This window comes from Callospermophilus lateralis, chromosome 2 (assembly GCF_048772815.1).
Source record: "Callospermophilus lateralis isolate mCalLat2 chromosome 2, mCalLat2.hap1, whole genome shotgun sequence".
Taxonomy (NCBI): domain Eukaryota; kingdom Metazoa; phylum Chordata; class Mammalia; order Rodentia; family Sciuridae; genus Callospermophilus; species Callospermophilus lateralis.
This window is the reverse complement of record NC_135306.1, coordinates 126,075,713-126,097,084: the sequence shown is the minus strand read 5'-3', so window position 1 is coordinate 126,097,084 and position 21,372 is coordinate 126,075,713. Positions and strand designations below refer to the sequence as shown.

The following is a 21,372-nucleotide window of genomic DNA, read 5'->3' as shown; positions in this document are numbered from 1 at the left end:
GTTGAGCTTCAATTGTTCTAAATATAACCCACATTTTTCAAGTGTATCATGAAGGATGACAATCCAAAAATCCAAATAGCCTTAGTGTTTATCCAATGATGATTTTAAATTTATTTTTACAATATGGAGCTTAACTTCATTGTAGCATGATGTGCTTCTCACATTTCATTTGTGTTTGTGAGTGTATTTGTCTGGACTTACTTGGAAGTTTTTATGTTAAATTGGCAAGAGCAGTTTATATACTAATAGAATGTGACATTTCGAGAAGCAGTCAAATGACATTACTAAGTTACACTGTTTTATAGTTTTTCCTATTATGTGATACAGATGTCATTATAGAAATAAACAGAAATAAACATTCTATACTGACTGCACAAAGATTTATAAGCCAGGAAGAGTCATAGTTAAAATAGAAAAGATCTGAAATCACCTCAAGAATTGATAAATTGGTAGCATTTTTTCAATATGAAGGGCAATTTTGCAGGCCATTTTTATTTAGATTTAATAGAATAATGAATGAATTTGAATAATATTTCAATTGCATCTCGCCCACTAGATTTTGAGGTGACACTGTTGCATGTTTGCAGTTTTGTTCTCTGGGTAAGCATTGCATCTGTAATGGTGTCCAAAAATATTTGTAAGAAAGAAAAACAGGATTTAGTTCATTATAACGGAATTAATCACTTGTTTGAATCCCATGACAAATTTATTTTGAAATCAGTATTCTAAATGTTACTATTTTATACAGCAATCCAAAATATGTTTGGAGAAACATTATTGAAATTTCCATTTTCCAGATGATAAAATTTGTTTTTATTTTAATGTTTTAATAGTTTGTTATTTCTAATTTTTCACTTGTTATTCCTAAATTTTCATTTTAGTGAATTTTGAAGACACTTTCTTTTTAACACCCACGAACTGTGCATCCCAGCATTAGAGTACATTAAAAGAATTATCATTAAATATAAATATTTTGTAATTAAATTATCATTAAATATCCATATTTTGTAATTAAATAATGTGAAATAAGGTGCTTAAGTTATATGTGATATACACACAAATGCATATGCATTTGATTTAACACAAATGTTAAATCAACACATTTGTGTATGTGTTAAATCAACACTATTTCAATGATCTCATGATCTGCGTGTCATACTGTGACCAACCAAAAAATTAAGTAATGATTTAAGTCACATGAGCAACAACCTACTACTTGATAATTTTCCAAGTAAATAAGAATCGTTTGTCCATGGACAGTGCAAATGGCTTTTCTTTGGGGTTAAGATTAATACGATTTATTTAATTTAGACTAACCCTAAAATAATGGGTAGAATTAAAAGTGACAGTGAAGAGAAATAGAACATTCCATGTGCAGTGAATAATTAAAAAAAAAATAGAATGTGTGCATGGGAAACAGTAAACTGGTCTAGACAGATTACAGGGGTCATGCACAGTGTATACCAATTAGTATGGCAAAGTAAGGTTAGAAAGTTTAGGAAACTCAAATATGAGAGTGTACTATTGCTCTTGTTTCTAACCACCTTTATTTGCATTTTCAGTACATATGACATGTAACTATAAAGAGACTTAATTTGGAAGCCAAGCACAAAAATTGGGGTCAATATTTGAAATTCATTAAGAATATTTTTAATAATAGCTTCTATATCTACAGCTTGAACCCAGGATGTATTTTAAGCCTAGAAATCCTGAATGTGGTATGCCATAGCTATGGTAGGGCTCCTAAAAGATAAAAGTATATTGGTTAGAAGACCAATAAACTAATCAAAACAAAATAACCAATCAAAAATAAACAAAGGAGTGAAAGGAACACCAGTAGAGAAGGAGAATAGGGTGAGGAAGAAGGGGAAGGAAAGGGTAGGGCCACCAGAGACAGAAACGGAGCAAATCAAATTCTATGTATGTATTATTTTGTTTTCAAAATGAACCTAGATACCATGTATAACTATAATACACTAGTAAAAGGAAAAAAAAATACTTAAACATTCCCACCTAAAGACAAATAACTAACTTTATGGCATTGGACAAACTTCTTTGACCTTTTTAAGCCAGAGTTTACTGATTTATAACATGCAATCTTTTTGCTTTTAAGATAAATATTACAGGGGTTAATTGAGAAATTATTTCAGTTTTTAGAACATAGCAATTATTTTATTTCTCTTTTTTAAAAATTTATTTATTCAAATTTGTTATACATGACAGCATAATGCATTTCAACTCATAGAACACATAATAGAGCACAATTTTTCATTTACACAGAGTCACACTATTCATGTCTTCATACATGTACTTAGGGTAACATTGTTCATCTCATTCCAACATCTTTCTACCTTCCGGGCCCCTCCCCTCCCCTTTCTCCCTTTTGCCCTATCAAAAGTTTCTCCACTTGTCCCATGCTACCCACTACCATCCTCATTATGGGTCAACATCCACATATCAGAGAAAACATTTGGCCTTTGCTTTTAGGGGACTGGCTTACTTCACTTAGCATGACATTCTCCAATTCCATCTATTTACCTGTAAATGCCATCATTTTATTCCTTTTAATACTGAATAATATTACATTGTGTATATAAACCACAGTTTCTTTATCCATTCATCTATTGAAGGGCTTCTAGGTTGCTTCTACCATTTAGCTATTGTGAATTTAGCTGGTATAAACATTGATGTGGCTGTGTTATTATAGTATGCTGATTTTTAGTCCTTTGGGTATAGCCCGAGGAGTAGGATAGCTGGGTCAAATGGTGGTTCCATTCCAAGTTTTCCAGGGAGACTCCATACTGCTTTCCAGATTGGTTACACCAATTTACATTCTAGCAGCAATGTATGAGTGTGCTTTTTTTCCCGCATTTTCGCTAACAATTATTGTTGTTCATATTCTTGATATCTGCCATTCTGACTGGAATGAGATGAAATCTTAGAGTAGTTTTGATTTGCATTTCTCCAATTACTAGAAATGTTGAACATTTTTTCATATATTTGTTGATCGATTGTATATTATCTTCTGAGAATTCTGTTCAGTTCCTTAGCTCATTTATTGATTGGGTTATTTGGAGGTTTTGTTTTTTGGTTTGGGGGCGTTTTTTGGTGTTAAGTTTCAGTTTGTACTACTAGCATCTAATAAATGAGAGTTTCTATTCTCTTTCTTATTTCCTCCCTTATAAACAGACTTTGGAATTGGACATCTATTATCTTTTCGTTTTGTTCCCTTACTGGGAATTAAACCCAGAGTGCTTAACTACTAAGCAACATTCCCAGTCCTTTTTATATTTTACTTTGGTATAAGTTCTGGCTGAGACTAGCCTTGAACTACTACTACTACTACTACTTCTTCCCCTCCCCCTCCCCCTCCCCCTCCCCCTCCTCCTCCTCCTCCTCCTTCTTCTTCTTCTTCTTTTTTTGTAGTGCTGGGGATTGAACCCAGGGCCTTGTGCATGCTAGACAAGCACTCTACCAACTAAGCTATAACCTCCGCCCCTGGCCTAAAATTTGTGATCCACCTGCCAAGTCACTGGGATTATAGGCATGCCAATTTGCCCAGTTCTGTTGTCCTTTTGGACCCACTATTCTGATATTCATGTTCAATTTCCTTCAAAAAGTCTTTCTTATATAATTTTTATCCTCAGAACTGATGTTAGACCTCTGTCACAATAACAATTTATGTGGTTCTACTTCTCAGAGTAAGTACTACCCATTATGACATTAATGAACATGAAGGAATTGAATGATCGAAGTCCTCACTAATGCAGATATAATTTAAAAAATGTAGGGTTTGTTTATTTTTTTTTCCTTTTTGCCAAATATATTACTAGAAAGATCTAATAAATTAAGTTCAAAATCCTTTTCTATTTTTTGCTTTGACTCTCTTTAAATGATAGGCATAGATTTAAAAATCACTTTTATTCTTTTCCTATGGAGGAAAGATAGTTTAACTTGTATCTTATAGGTTTTACATAATTACAGTATTATCTCTTTCTTGATAAAGGAATTTTTTCTGTTGCAATTTAAAATGTTTGTTATACTTGAAGAAGGCAATTAAATCAAGACAAATATTAAGTAACATTTGAATTCATGGATTATTTTTCCAAAACCATTCAGGTTCTAGTAGAAAAAAAATCAGAGCAAATATTGCATAATAGACCAGTGATTTTCCTTCTTCCCAGAGCTACTGCTGCCCCACTACTTTGAGAGAGTGATGTCTCTGCATAGCTAAATTCCACTAAAATGCCCTGGTGTCTTAGGGGAATCAAACCACTTTACCTTATAGCAGTAAAAAATAAATAAACAAGATATACTTCAAATAGTTTACAAAAGTATTTCTTAAGTTATGAAAATATCATGAGTATTCTCTCTCTCATGTGTGTGTTTGTGTGTGTGTGTGTGTGTGTGTTTTGCATAGGAAATACAGTTCTATGTGTAATGTAATGCTGTGCTTCTTGTAAACACACAGGCTAATTGTTAAAAATAATATTTAATGCTATGAATTTTTCCATGTGAAGTTTGAACCAGATGAAATTTTTAAGAAACTAAATTTCTCTTCTTTAATGTTTAAATACTTACAGCCTTCCCACACTGGTTAGAGAAACTGAACGACACTCAATTAGACAGTGGGAGCCCTCTCCGATGGGAATGTAAAGCCACTGGAAAGCCTAGGCCCACATATCGGTGGCTGAAGAATGGAGTACCACTCTTACCTCAGGTACTGTTGGGAACTATTAGCCTGTTCCAGGATAATTTTAGTGAAATTTCACACAGGACATAAATAGGCTTCTTTAGACTTACTGAAAACCATTTCTTACTCCCATCTTCAAATGTGTTTAGAGTGAAAAATATAATAAATATATGAGCAAGATTTTCTTTTTAATTACCTAATTACATTTTTAAGCAGTGTACTATATAATTTTTTCTAGATCCCATAATTTTTTTGGAAAATATCACTGATCATCACAGACTTATTGCCATTTCTAGATGACTCTTAGATACCATCTGTTGTGTTGCCATCACATTGCAAATGATGGAGTTAGTGTCTTAAAGTGAAGTGACTTGCCCAGGATCCCACATCTAATTGGAGAGGAGCTTTCAGTGGAATATTAGTCTCTTGCATCATTGGTGGGGTTCTTCCTGTGGCACTCTACTACCCACAGACACAATAAATGTCTTTTCAGTAAATATATTACATATTTTTTAAAACAACTTGGTAAGTACTAGATTTAAATTAATTATTACTTCATTGCAGAATGATGGTAATAATTTTGATAGCTTTATTCCTTGATTGTACCCTTTGCAGGAGGGAGAACAGAGAAGCAATAGATCACTATTTATGACTAAAATGGAAGTAAGAGTGTGAAGTTGAGACTCTGGATGCCAGTCCTGCCCAGGGCTTGCACTGTCATAGGGACTCTTGTTCATCATTTACCTCAGTCTGTTCATTTTTAACATACAGAGATTGGATCAGATCATTCCCAGTTTCAGTTTTTCCTAACATTTCCTTCTAAAGCTAATTAAGACAGGACAAAATGGAACTGTACCAAAAAACAGATAAATACATAGGGCTATAGTGAATTCTCTTTCTACTTTTGAATTCTCTTGAATTGAATTCTTTTGAATACTCTTGAATTCTCTTTCTACTTTTCCTAAGAATACACACCCCTTGAAAAAAAGGCTATGCTGGTCATCTTTTTTTTTTCTATTTCTTTTACTTATTTATTTTTGTGTGCATATGTGGCGCAGAGCCTCATGTTAGAGCAAGTGTTCTAACACTGAGCTACTTCCCCAAACCCATTTTAATTTTTATTTTGAGGCAGATTCTCACCAGAGTCCAGGCTGCCCTTTAACTTGCAATCTTTCTGCCTTGGCCACCTGAGTAGCTGGAATTACAAACTTCTACCACCATGCCCAACTTGCTGGTTATACTTTATATTCCAAGCCTTCAAGTAACATTAATTCTACTGACAGATAATATGTTTGCTAAGTGAATGGGTCTATTTTGAAAATCTTGTCAAATTACTTGTCATTCCATTGACAAATCTCTGCTAAGATTAAAAAATAATTATTTGCTTGGCATTAAATAGAAAATGGAGGGGGTTTATTTAATACTTTTAATTCAAGATTGGTTTTTGAAATGTTCCCTTGGCCTCAATTTGCCTTAGTTCATACATGCTCAGTCTTCTTTCTTCTGTATTCTGATGATGAAGCTTATATTTTCTGACCTGTCATTTTTTGCAGAACCCAGTAGCAGTGTGGTTTTCTGTTTGTGTTAGTTTGTTGGGAAGTGAAAGAAAAGGCAAATTCCTGGTCAGATCAATAGAATGAAAGGCTTGTTCTTTTATCTGAGCTCTTGTTAACCTTGATCCCATGTCCACCACCTCCATCCTCTCCATCACTGAACCTCTGCTTCCTCTTTGCAAAAGGAATTCCAATTAAAGTATCATCTGCTGCTGCCTTTAACAAGTTTAAGTCTGCAAAAAAGTCAGCTCAGATTAAAAACAAAACTGAAAGTAAAACTCCTAAAACAAATGATAGGAAAATATAGTTATACTTCCCTTAGTGACTAAGAAGTAGTTACAATGTAACAAGAGACATAATAAACAATAAATTTATGTTACTTAGTTGTGAAATAGTGTTTAACTTCATTAATTAGAGGTTTTTTCATTGGTTGTTTACTTTCTAGATGTAATTTTTTTATTCCATTACAGAGTAGGGTTGACATGGTTAATGGAGTACTGATGATCCACAACGTGAATCAATCAGATGCTGGGATGTATCAGTGTTTAGCTGAAAATAAGTACGGAGCCATTTATGCAAGTGCTGAACTGAAGATTCTAGGTATGAAATTTCTAAGTAAATCAGTAGAAAAGAAGGATTGCTTCTTTTCATGCTCTAATTCTTACTGTAAAGAAGTTTTATGACGTGGTTCTAAAAATCTATTTTATGGCTTAAAAAGAAATACTATATCTTGTTGATATTTTCTGTAAGCCTTAGCAAACAGGTTTATATTGTCTACAGTTTGTACCATAGCTTTTTGTTTATTGGGCTATTATAGTTAGTTGAAATCTTAAATGGTTTATACAATATATCTTTGCGGTGGCATTTTTAAAAATCATATAATGGAACATATGATAACTCAAGGAAAAATGCCTTGAGAGTATAGGGTATCTGAATATGGAATTCTACAACCCCTGCTTCTATAGAAGGTTAATATTTCCCTAACCACTTCCTAACTAGCACTAGTTGTGTTTCCTACAAGACAGGACTCCAGGGTAAATCATTCTCTTCTAATGGGACATAAGTTGTCATAATTCTTAATAAATGAGAAAGCCTCTGGAGGTCAGGCAAGGCAGGCTCAGAGGCTATTCCTTTCATAAGAATGAAAATTGAAAAAAAAAAAAAAAAAGAAAAGAATGGAAACTGGACACTAGCAACAGATTGACTATTTAAATATTATAGGAAAGAGTGAATAGAGTGAAACAGTCTATCCAGAATAAGCATATTTTGAACACTGAAATTAATTTACTTTTTCCCATCTGATAGTTTCCTAAACTTTGTTTATGGGATGGTTGTAATACAAAGAGATATACTTTTGTGATCCTAATTCATTGTCTCCCCCAAATAGGGGGAAGACAAAGCATACTTTCTACTCCCCACTTAAATTCCCAAAATATTACATTTACATAACACCAAAAATCTCGGAAACCTGGAGAACTAGCATTTATAAATATAATCCAAATATAATTCATCATTAATCAACTTATTGAATTATGAATATTTGCAGTTGCATTTCTGCACATTATAAAAAAATCTAGAGTGAATAGAAACCGTAGTCTGTTTAACTTTCCTACATCTTGTACAGTAAATATTAATGTATTGTCAATTCATACTCTGTAACATCTCAGAATGAAACAATTGAGTCTTTAGTTCTTTACCTATATACATTCTCTAACCCTTGTTATTCACTAAACATATTTTCAAAATTACCTTTAATAAATTCTGTATTCCCTGTAGGCAATGAAAAATGTTAACTGCTATCTCTTCATAGTTTTTTTCATTTTTATTTCAGTCTCTCAACATATCTCAATTGTATGCATGTAATATTTTAATGTGATTATGCCATTTGTTATATTGCTATATTATGAACATAAAATTCTTCTGAAATATACACAGAATTGTCCAATTGTATAAGTAATTGTCTCAGATACTGTAGACTTCCAGGCATATCTTTCAGAGATAGAAGCATCTTGATAAAAATCCAATAAAAGCAATATTAATGAATGATCATGCATAGATGAATAATTGCAAAAAATAAATATTTTAATTAAAATTCAGGTAATTCAATTTCCTAAAAACTTTGTTTCATTTAAAACATTCAATTTTGTATAATATTAAAGTAAAATGTGGATTAAATTAAGACTCAGAGTAAGGAGATGGAAGTCATAGTATTGTCTTCTCCACAGGTAATAACTGTCTTTCCAAAGAAAGCTTAAACTTCCTTAGTTGTCCGCCTGACTTTCTGCACACATTGGCCATCAGTCTTTCAAACTGAAGCTGGTAATCACATTTAAAGCAAGTCATTTTTTTAAACAACCTTTATCTGTGGATCTCACTACAAATAAAACCAACATCTGCTATTTGAAAGATAAATATCTATTAATTAATAATAAAATAAAAATTTTGCTAATGCCTTTATGAAAAATGTATCCTAGAGGAAAATGTCAAAATATCTAGATGAATCATCAATTAAACATAATTATCATTGCTTTGGGTAAAACTAACCTTTCCATTCTAATAGCTTCAGCTCCTACCTTTGCACTGAATCAAGTGAAGAAAACAATAATTGTCACCAAAGACCGAGAAGTGATAATAGAGTGCAAACCTGAAGGCTCTCCCAAGCCCACCATCTCTTGGAAGAAGGGAGATAAAGCAGTAAGAGAGAACAAAAGGTAAGAAGTCTCTTCTATTTTAATAGCTTAACATCAGACATTTTTGAGGTTGCAGAGGACACATGTGAAGTATGTAAAAGAGTCTTACAGATGTTGTGAGATATTTCATAAACTAACTGTGGTTTATCTATTTAGTGATTTTTAAAAGAAAATCAAAGTTCTGCCTAAGTATGGTCAGATTTCTTTGCCTCTTTGCAGTTTATCATCAGTTCAGAATTTCTCTAGGTAGTGAAGAAAGCAAACACTTTCATTAAGCAAGTTATCTTTGTTTTTCATTTTGGGTCTAGATATTTAGAGATCCACAAATTACATGATCATTTTCAAGGGTTGTGTTTTTCTTCAATGTTAATAATAGAAATAATGAAAACATATTCTGGATCTTCTGGATGATGATTTTATGATAGAATTTGTGTCATGTGATTTCTGTGCCAATGATGCCTTTTGTTTTTAATCATGTTGATGCAAAAAGAACAAAAACCAAAAACTGGATTACTTTGATTGCCACAGCTAAATTTAAAATGTGCAGAAGAATTTTTAACATGTAAACATTTGTCTTTGACAAATTTTGGTAAAAGTCAAACTATCACAATACAAATGGAGAAAATTGAAGAGAGAATTAAATCATTACATTGCAATCTATATATGCCAATCATTATTATATTGATGTTACCAATGAAACTAAAATAATTGAGATTAATAAAAAATAACTTCCCTCATATAAAAATAACATTTCATATTACTGCTTTAGAGGGTTTTCTCTTTTTTTCATTTTGGTCTATAAGAAAGAAGGAATTTGACTTGTTTTATTTCTGTACAGAGGTAAGTAAAATTATAGTTAAATAATTTAAGTCAATATTATAAGTTCATTTGAATAATTCTTTAATTAATTTTTGGAGTATTTTGAAAAATTTAGAGAATTTACACAGTTGAATCTGAATGTAGAGCTAAATGAACTGTAACCCTAAACTATTAAGTACAATGTTATAGCATCCAAGCATTATAGACAATCATTTGCGTTATCAGCAAAATACCAAATAATCAACAAAAAAATCCATTATCAGCAAAATATCAAATAATCAAAGGTTTACCTTTCTCTGCCATATTCTGACAGAATAGTCTGAGTTTTGTTTTGTTTTGTTTCTATTGGGAGGAGGCCTTAAAAACACAGCTCTTTTCTTATTTGTCTGTTTTGTTAAGGAAACAGAGAAATCATTATGCTGAAGCCAAATTTTTTATAAGAAATAACTTAAACCATATGATTTTTAGAAGAAAATGTAATTTGCACATACATTGCCTGCTTATATATTATAAAATGTTCCATTAATTTGGCTCTCATTGATATATTTAAAATGTGAAAGACAACAGATTATATCAGAGCTCATAAGTTTTTTATAGCTGGTAGTTGGTTATATCATGGAAGGTGTCACAGGTTGATCAATATGAACTGCTCCTTAGATATTCAGTCACATTATTACTAGTGATGATGACTGATCTTAAGTCTATAGCATTTACAATTTGCAAAACATTTTAACACTTAGTAATATGATGCAAAATGTAAAAACAGAACTCAGTTGTCCTGCTTACCCTTCAAATTATGAGGTTTTTAACAACTTACCTACTTTTTCCCTTATAAAATTGCAACTTAAAAGAATAACTCCTGTGGGTTGTCAGAATTGAATGAAATTTTATGGGAAAATTACATAGGCTGGTTGATAGCATCTATTAAACACTCAGTAAATGTTACTTGAGATTATTGATGGTGGTAATGGTGGAGGTGGTGGTAATAATGACAGTACCATTTGAACCTTTGAACCTTTCAGTCCTAGCATCATTTTCTATTATTATTAGTATGATAAATTTTATAATTCTGTTTTTCTTTCTGTGGTAATTAAGGGAAACTATACTTAAGGAATTTTCTGGGACTAAAGCAGTCTTTTGGATAATCTTTGTGATGGATTTGTTCATCAAACTGTTCCCAAATAACCATTCTTGGCCACAAGAGCCCCAAATCTCCACTTTTATCATCTATTGCGGACATTGCCACTCTCATCATTAACCTAGCTCAGTGTCTTTGGGATAGGTTCCTCCACTTACAGGCTGAATATTTGCTTCTTCATCATCAGCTTCACAGATGATGTACAGACATATGACCATACACGAGGAGTTCATGGAAACAGAGATAAAGCCTTTTGAAAACAGTTCCTCTTTTTACACATCTTCTTTAATTGTCCTACAGGTTTTGCCCATCGTTCTTGAAGATCACCAGCGCTCATTTACTTAGTTTCCTTTATCCATCATCTCCATTTTAATACTAAAACTAATAAACTTCAGCAGCCATAGCAAGTTAAACATTTCACAGGGATTTTCTCCTTAGTATACTTCCACTCAGAATGTTCTACTCATCAAACTCATATTGGATTTTCACTTCAGCTCATTATTTCCATTACTTGGCCATTAACTTTTGTTAAAATATAATCATCAAGAAGCACTCCAGCAGTGCACACATATTAAGTTTCCATTATTGCTTGTTCAATTTCTGTCTTTTTTGTGGACAAATAAAATCTTCACTAAGACAAACAATTTATAGTTTTGGGTAAGGGTACAGTTTATTTTGTTTCCTTTCCATTGGTACATACATAAACTGTGATTGAACCTCATAGAATAGGCCACCCGTGGTTAAAAATTATTCACAATTATTAAAATTTAAAGTGATTCAAGCACCCGTTTTCATTCTAGGCTGAGGACAGTACCAATTACAGAGATACTAGAATATAATTCAAATGGGTGCTTAGGAAATCTTGAGTCCAAAATAATAGCAATTATTCTATAAAGGAGCAGTATTATAGAATAATTTTTCTTTTATGGGACTATAATTTAGGCAAAGTATTGTCCAAAATTCCGTGTAATATTCCCTGCACACCAAAGGAGGTTCAGATTGGCAAACTTTTCAACCTACTCATTTAACACGCATAGAAAATTGTGCTTGAAGTACCCATTAGTTGACTTCTAGTGGGAATTCATGTTGTGTTATTAGGCAGCAATGATCAAGCTCACATACTGACTCACAGACATATGGGGAAATATATTCTTCATAAAAGCCCTACAGGACATTGTTACTGGGGGGAAGCATGGTCTTCTGAATCTTTCTCAGGAAGAAGAGAAATTCATGGGTATAATTAGGGTCTTGTTTCTGTCCCTTTGTTTCCATCTACATGCTGTGTTTGCTAATGAACAAGCTGTTTTGTTGTTTCCTCAATGACAATGTCTTTTACATATTAAGAACATAAAGCAATGTAGACCCTAGGTATCTCAGATTGTTTTCAGTGTCTCAGAAGTTGTTTAATGAGGGAAAATGAGCATACATGTATTAAAAATACATCATTTAACTTTCTTTGTGAATTAAAACCTATGTCTTCAAAGGAAATAAAATGATCAAAATGATATTTAAGAGGAAAGGCTGACATAGGACTTCATGTGACTGAATACTCCTTAACTGCTTACAGTCTGCAATGAGTTAGCTCTCAGAGATGGCCTCTTGTTCCATAGGTCTGATGAGCTAAAGGGGATGATGAGGAAATTACCTTGTGTTCATTATTGTGAGGTTAGGATGCCATTTCCTGGTTTCAACTAAAACTAACTGTGAACAACTACCTTCTTCACTTTCCCTTTCAACTGCTAGTAAAACACACACACACACACACACAAAAATACAAAATCATAGCAGCATTGGAAATTAAGACTATGGATGAATGCTTGAACCGTAGGAGAAATAAATCACTGCTTTGAGAAGAAATAGGCTAACCTAAGAAATAATCAATGGCTGGTTGAAGCCTTGACCTCTGGAACTTCAGTAAATTCATAAGAAACCAGCAGGGGGTATCTTCTACTTTATGCCCACATCTACTAAATCCAGAAATTTGTCCTCATTTACTCCAAAGGCTGCCTGGGACATTCCTACCACAGCAAGGCCATTTTTTTTTTTAAGACACCAAAAAATGTTAGTTTTCTTATTCTAGCCATCTGTACTGATCCAAAACAGTTTTGGAGATTAGAAATCTAGCAATTTGAAGTGATTAATAAATAATAATGTTGATGAATAATAATACAGAAGAATTATATTGAAATTTGTGAATTGTGGAAGTTATATAGTTGCATGTATTTCTTTTAGCACAAGAAGGCAGACACTCTTTAAGTTTTCTAGGAGAGTTAATTCACATTTATATACTCATAAGGATGAGAAGAATACCTCTCTGGTGAATACCTCACTCCAGGTGGGCTGCACTAGGGCCTTGGTAGAATACACACAGCAGAGTAGGGGTGGTACACCTGACTGACTTCAAAATACGTAATTGAGGGTGAGATTCTGGAAAACTGAGAGAAATAGCAAAAAGAGACAAGACTGAGACAGTTTAAAGCACAAATACACATTAAGCATAAAATCTAAATTATATTCATAAATATACTTAAGTACCAAGCAAATATAAAAAGAGTAATCACCAATAATACATACAGTATAAAGTATAATTTTTACATATGTGTACATACTAGGTTAATTAATAAGTATTAAGGATTACAAGGCAAAAGGTTAAAAATATTCTAAGTTGTGACAATGCGTGCATAGTTTATTAAGGGAAAGTCAAAAATAAAGTACACAAAAAACATGCACACACACATATATGTGTGTGTGTGTGTATATATATATATATATATATATATATATATATATATACACACACTACACATACACACATATATCCATATGAAACACTGAAACACTGTTTTTTTTTTTTTTTTTTTTTTTTTTCAGTAGTGGGAATTGAACCCAGGTTCACTTTACTACTGATCTATGTCCTAGCCCTTTTAATTTTATTTTGAGACATGTTCTCACTAAGTTGCTCAGTTTAGCCTTGAACTTCTGATCCTACTGCATCAACCTCTTGAACTGTTCTGTGCACCACCACACCAGGATGGAATGTTGTAGTTTTTGAAAACAGCTTTTGGGTGAATATTTAAGGACAGTGAGAAAATGATCATGATGGGTCATCAGTGGAATAGATAACATATAGGTAGAAAACAAATTCTATTTGAAGAAAAGGTATGTGCAAGCATGCAAACACAGTTAAAAATCGGAAAATAAATGCAGCTAATTGTTCACAGGCTTTTCCATAAGAGTTTGGATATTTTTAGATAAATTTAATCCTCAATATGCTTTTCTACATGTTATAAATTATATATAATTATTATAATCTGCTTCATAATCAGTAAAGAAAGTTTAGATACACTAAACATTTTCAGGGGGAACTTTCTTCAGAAAATTTAGGTGACATATATTCCTAAATATATAATTCAAATAATTTAGATTTAATTTGAACCTAAAGGAAGGACGTTACCATCCCTCTTTTTGCTAAATTTCTGTATGTCTTTAGGGAAAGAAACTTCTTAATTTTACAAACATTTCAAAATAGCTCCCTCTCTTATTCTATTTTAGGCCAGTTGAGTAGACCTAAAATGAACATAAATTTAAGTTTAAACTGATTTGAGCACATGAGTTACTATTCTTTCCGGAATTGTGTGGGATTTTTTTGTTTGTTCATCTGGTGGCCAACATAAGCAAATAAGAAGCAAACATCTTAAACTGTGCTCTTTGTTTCTCCCCATTCTTCTTCTTCATATATGGTATGCTGTCCTTCCCATAAAATATTCCTGATCCCAGCTTTCACTGTATTTTCTTCTGCTGAAATTACTGGTTAAGTGTTCTACTGATTTTTAATTGTAAATCACCAATATGATTCTTGAGGTTTTTCTATAAATTTCCCTCACATATTCATTAATCCATCCAACAATTATTAAGTTGGAATCCATAAAATTACCATTTTTGTTAAAAATGGATAAATAGTGATTCAATTCCATATGGTTATATCTAGTATTTATAATTCGTAGATACTCCATTTCTGAGTATCAGCAATGAAGTGAATAAAACGTTAAGTATCTACCAACGTGGAGTTAACAGTCTATGCCAGCCTGCTGGGTTGTTCAACTGTCCTTCTCCCTCTTGTGTCTTTCTAATCTTACTGTCCTTCTCAGCACATGCCTGCCCTCTACAATAAAAATCTCCAACGCATTCTGTTTTAAAACTACACCAGACAGTCACAATTCCCCAAAACAGTTCCTGCATTTTCTTTACCTTATGAACTTAACCTACAATTTTCCTTTTTCTCTCCCTCTTTGTAGCACAGTAGTCACTCTCAATAATATTTAAAATCCTACTCTAAGAACTATCTTCTTGTGTTTTCTCATCACTGGAAATAGTCAAGCAGATAAGTTATGAGGAAGGTGTAGTTTGAAAGATGTTAGATAAATTTTAAGTCAACTGCTAACCTCCCGTGTCAATCCACAGCCCCCTCAAGTTAGTTACTGTTATCTTTGATACAAATTTTGAAATTTCACTTGAGGGAGACTAAGTGACTTGTTCAAAATCATCAATTGCAAAACTGAACTTTAAAACTAAGCCTGGTTCTAGTCAATAATTCTGTGATCCTAGCAATCAAATTGTTTAGCAATGAAATTGTATTTCAATTCACATGGAGAATAGTACTGGGATTTCCTCTTAATCAATCTCTCTCTCTCTCTCTCTCTCTCTCTCTCTCTCTGTCAAGACTCAGCTTCACATTCTATACTACATTCTATACAAAAACTACATGACCAACTTCATAGTAAATTTTCTCTTCCTTGCTCTTTTTCACACAACTCATATTCAAATGAACTTCCAAATGAGGAAAATATTTGGTTAGTTGCATTCAAATGACATTTTCATCATTTTAGTAATAGAATTGCTTATGCTTTAAATTGAAAATAACACAGCTAGAAAATACATTCAAGGCTCTTTTAGAACTAGTTAGATCTAACAGATGAGTAGATCCTATTAACATAAAGGTAATTATATAATTTCTGAGTAACATCCTTAAAAGAAACCTAATCAATCCTACTCAGTCCCTCTCTAACCTCACATTGACTGTAAATTGAAGATGGTTATATCATATAAAATTTGAACTAAGACAAATTAAAAAAAAAAAAAAGAAACATGGATCCCTGGAGGACCTCAAGAATTATGCCTCCTATCCCCTTAAATGGCATATCAGCTTTGAAAAAGAAATAAGCTTTGTACCCTTTTAAAGTCACAGGTTTGTTATACTTAGTTTATCTTATACTGAGGTTTTTTTGAGGGTGGTGGTGGTGTTATTATTTTGGTACCAGGGATTAACCCAGGAATACTTTACCACAGAGCTAAATCCCCACTCTTATTTTAAGTTGCTTAGGTTCTCACTAAATTGCTGAGGCTGGCTTTGAACTTTAAATCCTCCTGCTTCAGCCCCCTAAGCCTCTGGAATTACAGGGGTACCTGGCTTTGAAGTGCTTAATAAATATAATATTCAATAAAAAAGATTCTCATGCAATCCCAAATATGGATGAGTTTACTTGTTTATCAGCACTTTGTTACTTCTGGTTTATTATAATTTTTCCTATTTTTAGATATATTTTTAATTAACATGCAACAGAAAAATTGTGCATTTCTGTGAAGTGTAATGTGATATTTTGATAAATGTATATATTGTATAATGTTTAAGTCAGGTTTAACACATTTATCCCCTCAAACATTTATCGTTTTTTATGGTGAAAGCATTCAAATTTCTTCTAGCATTCTAAGATATATATTTATTATATTATTATTACTATCATTATTATTATTATTATTAATCTACCATGTACTGGCTCATTGGATTTCTTGCTTCTATTTCACTATAATTTAGTGATCAAACCCTCCGTCTCCCTCTTCCCCCTGCCTCTGGTAATCACCATTCTATCCTCAACTTCTGCAAGACTTACTTTTTTAATAGTCAACAATTGAGTGAAATCTTGTAGTATGTAATGAAGCTTAACTTTCCTTCCAACAGATGTCATTAAGTCAAACTGCAAACTTACAGACACGGGCCAAAGTTTAATCTTGCCATGATTTTTCACTTTCTCTTCTTTATGATAAACTAGATCACATCAGTGTTGATTATTGTCCTAATTATAAGAAATATTTATGGCCATGTCTTTTCCTTGATCAATGGGTCAGATATTATGCACCAAATAATTCTAAAACTAGTTTAATTGTGGTGCTTCTGGGATGTGCCTTAATATTTTTTATATTATTGATATAAATTGGCTTAAAAGATATTCAGTGTTTCTAAACTTGTTCTCCTCAGGGAATGTATAACCCAAAATAATACAAATTCATTGTGCTCAGAGTATTCCAAATAGCTGAATAAGAAGGAGCAGGAAAGGTATTTTCACTAATTCCATTTTTAGTAGTATGTTTACATAATATAATAATGGTCATGATTCTTCAAATTAATGACATACATTTAAATGCCAAAGACCAAAAGACATGTCCATCAGGAAGCCTCAACTCTTTCTTCCTGATATTTCCCCAAATTAAGGTCATAGAAAATTTAAAGTTTCCTCCTCAAATGTCTTCAAATTTTCCTCGTTTCTGATCTCATGTCCATTTTTTTTTTCTCATTTCCATATCCCCCCCCCCCCTTAATTGTTAAATGTAACCAAACAGGCACCAATACCCCATGGAAAATAACACTGAGGAGCTTGGTTAATTTAAGCTGCAGATGACAACAAAATAATCCTGGTTCTTTTGTACTACGAGCATCTCCAGTTTGTGGCTTTACATTGCTAGCTAATTACCAGTTTAGCAAACAGTCCATAAATTCTACTTCTAACTATGGTTCATTTACCCCAGTTACTATAAATGGCTACACAAGTTGCCTGGGTGTGCTCTCCACACAGGCACAACTTGAACAAGGCATTAATTGCTTAAAGGTTTTTCTTTCCAAAAGCCCCCTAGACTGCAACTTCCAGCTTAATTTGTCCTTAATACAAACAACATCTAAAATACTTGGGAATTCAAGCATCCAAGTACATGCCAGTGACTGATCCTGCTACCTCCCCAAGTGACTCTTCAGTGAATGTAGAATAGTGAAGAGAATAGATTCTGAAGATGCTTAGAAAAAGTATTTTACAGCAGAGATTTTTAGCTTCCTCTGAGAGTTGCATAGTCACTTTTTTTCAGTTTTTGCATAAATCACAATCTAATTCAACTGTAGTGGATTCATAATGAGAAATAGAGGTCTGGTTACAAATAATAGACATGATGTGAGTTTCAACTGTGATGAAAATATCTTATAGATAATTCCCCTAACAGATAAAATAAATAAATATTGTCCTTATCACACTTCTCTCTGCTATAAGAATTACTTATGAAAATTTAAATATATATGTGTGTGTGTGTATATACACACACACACGCATATACACGTATGTATGTATATATAAAGTGATATATGTATAAATATATGTGTGTTATATATATAAAATATATATAAATATATATATATATTTAAAACATATAAATATATTTATATGTTTTAAAGTGAGGACTAGATTTTGCATCTGGAGGATTCAGGGTACAGAACTAATTTTGTTTCCCCATCTCTTCATTCATGAATGGTAGATCCAATTCTTTCCCTCATGCCACAGCCACATGGTCTAGGCACAGTTGTGTTTAATTTGATTCACTTTAGTGAAAAAAAAAAAAACTATATTCAACATATGTAAGGTTAAACACTATACCAGTTGACACTAAGATAAGTAAGAGAGAACCCTTTCCTCCAAGGAGGTACCTGTCTGATGGGAAGTAAAACTAATATGGAAACCTATAACACAGCATGCAATAGCTGCCCTCATTGAGAAATAGTAAAAATAGATACCATTTACTGCGTATTGAGTGTTTGGTATGTGCATTACTTCATTATAGTTTCTGTAATAATATAATATTATGGGGAAAATATAATTAGCACTCTTTTTTTTACTTATATGTGACAGCGGAATGCATTACAATTCATATTACACATATAGAGTGCAATTTTTCATCTCTGGTTGTATGCAAAGTATATTCACATAATTTTTGTCTTCATACATATACTTTGGATAATAATGTCCGTCACATTCCACCATCATTTGTAACCCCATGCCCTGTCCCTTCCCTTCCCACTCTTCTGCCCTAACTAGAATTCCTCTATTCCTCCCATGCCCACTGTCCCTATCCCACTATGAATCAGCCTCCTTATATCAAATGAGACATTCAACATTTGGTTTTATCGGATTAGCTAACTTCACTTAGCATTATCTTCTCTAACTCTATCCACTTACCTGCAAATGTCATGATTTTATTCTCTTTTGTTGCTGAGTAATATCCCATTGTGTATGTATGCCACAATTTTTTATCCATTCATCTATTGAAAGGCATCTAGGTTGGTTCCACAGTTTAACTATTGTGAATTATGCTGCTGTAAACATTGACGTGGCTGTGTCCCTGTAAGATGCTGTTTTTAAGTCCTTTGGGTATAGATGGAGGAAGGGAATAGCTGGGTCCAATAGTGGTTCCATTCCCAATTTTCCAAGAAATCTCCGTAATGCTTTCCATACTGGCTGCACCAATTTGCAGTCCCACCAGCAGTGTATAAGTGTACCTTTTCCCCACATCCTCGCCAACACTTATTGTTGTTTGTATACATAATAGCTGTCATTCTGACTGGAGGGAGATGAAATATTAGAGTGCTTTTGATTTGCATTTCTCTAATTGCTAGCGATGATGAACAATTTTTCGTATTCTTGTTGATTGCTTGTATATCATCTTCTGAAAAGTGCCTGTTCAAGTCCTTGGCCCATTTATTGATTGGGTTATTTGGGTTTTTTTTTAATTAGCTTTTTGAGATCTTTATGAACCCTGGAGATTAGTGCTGTATCTGATGTGTGAGGGGTAAAGATTTGCTCCCAGGATGTAGGCTCTCTACTCACCTCACAGATTGTTTCTTTTGCTGAGAACAAACTTTTTAGTTTGAGTCCATCCCATTTATTGATTCTTGATTTTAATTCTTGCATCACAGGAGTCTTATTAAGGAAGTTGGGACCTAATCCCACATGATGGAGATTAGGGCCTACTTTTTCTTCTATTTGACGCAGGGTCTCTGGTTTTATTCCTAAGTCCTTGATCCATTTTGAGTTGAGTTTTGTACATGGTGAGAGAGAGGGGTTTAATTTCATTTTGTTGCATATGGGTTTCCAGTTTTCTCAGCATCATTTCTTGAAGAGGCTATCTTTTCCCTAATGCATGTTTTTGGCACCTTTGTCTAATATAAGATAATTGTAATTCTGTGGGTTAGACTCTGTGTCCTCTATTCTGTACGATTGGTCTACCAGTCTGTTTTGGTACCAATACTATGCTATTTTTGTTATTATTGCTCTGTAGTATAGTTTAAGGTCTGGTATAGGGATGCCACCTGATTCACTCTTTCTGCTAAGGATTGCTTTAGCAATTCTGAGTCTCTTATTTTTCCAGATGAATTTCATGATTGCTTTTTCTATTTCTATGAGGAATGTCATTAGGATTTTGATTGAAATTACATTAAATCTGCATAGTGCTTTTGGTAATATGGTCATATTGATAATACTATCCAAGAACAGAGTAGATCTCTGCATCTTCTAAGGTTTTCCTTGACTTCTTTCTTTAGGGTTCTGTAATTTTCATTCTATAGATCTTTCACCTCTTTCGTTGATTCCCATTTTTTTTGAGGCTACTGCAAATGGGGTAGTTTTCCTCATTTCCCTTTCTGAGGATTTGTTACTGATATACAGAAATGCCTTTGATTTATGGGTGTTGATTTCATATCCTGCTACTTTGCTGAATTCATTTACTAGTTCTAGATGTTTTCTAGTGGAACTTTTAGAGTCTTCCAGGTATAGAATCATATCATCATCAAATAGTGTCAATTTGAGTTCTTCTTTTCCTATGTGTATCCCTTTAATTTTTTTTTTTTTTTTTTGTCTGTCTAATTTCTCTGGCCAGTGTTTCAAGAACTATGTTGAATAGAAGTGGTAAAATAGGGCATCCCTGTCTTGTTCCAGTTTTTAGTGGGAATGCCTTCAATTTTTCTCCATTTAGCATAATGTTGGCCTGGGGCTTAGCATAGATAGTCTTTTATGATGTTGAGATATGTTCCTGTTTCCCTAATTTTTCTAGTGTTTTATACATAAAGGGGTGCGTGCTGTATTTTGTCAAATGCTTTTTCTGCATCTATTGAGATGATCATATGATTCTTTAAGTCTATTGATGTGATGAATTACATTTATTGATTCCCTTATATTCAAACAACCTTGCATCCCTGGTATGAATCCCACTTGATCATGGTGCACCATCTTTTAGATATGTTTTTGTATTCGATTTGCCAGAATTTTATTGAGAATTTTTACATCTATGTTCATTAGAGATATTGGTCTAAGTTTTCTTTCTTTGATGTGT

The 21,372-nt window shown here is 32.9% G+C and overlaps 1 protein-coding gene across 1 annotated transcript in view; it reads left to right on the top strand.

The window, feature by feature from the left end:
* Positions 1–21,372, top strand: part of Cntn5 (contactin 5) — a 494,625-nt gene that overhangs the window by 224,898 nt on the left and 248,355 nt on the right. Inside the window, exons 9-11 of the mRNA XM_076841939.2 lie at positions 4,584–4,720; positions 6,717–6,846; positions 8,807–8,957. Of these exons, the coding sequence (XP_076698054.2) occupies positions 4,584–4,720; positions 6,717–6,846; positions 8,807–8,957 (418 nt within the window). The remainder of the gene's footprint in view (positions 1–4,583; positions 4,721–6,716; positions 6,847–8,806; positions 8,958–21,372) is intronic.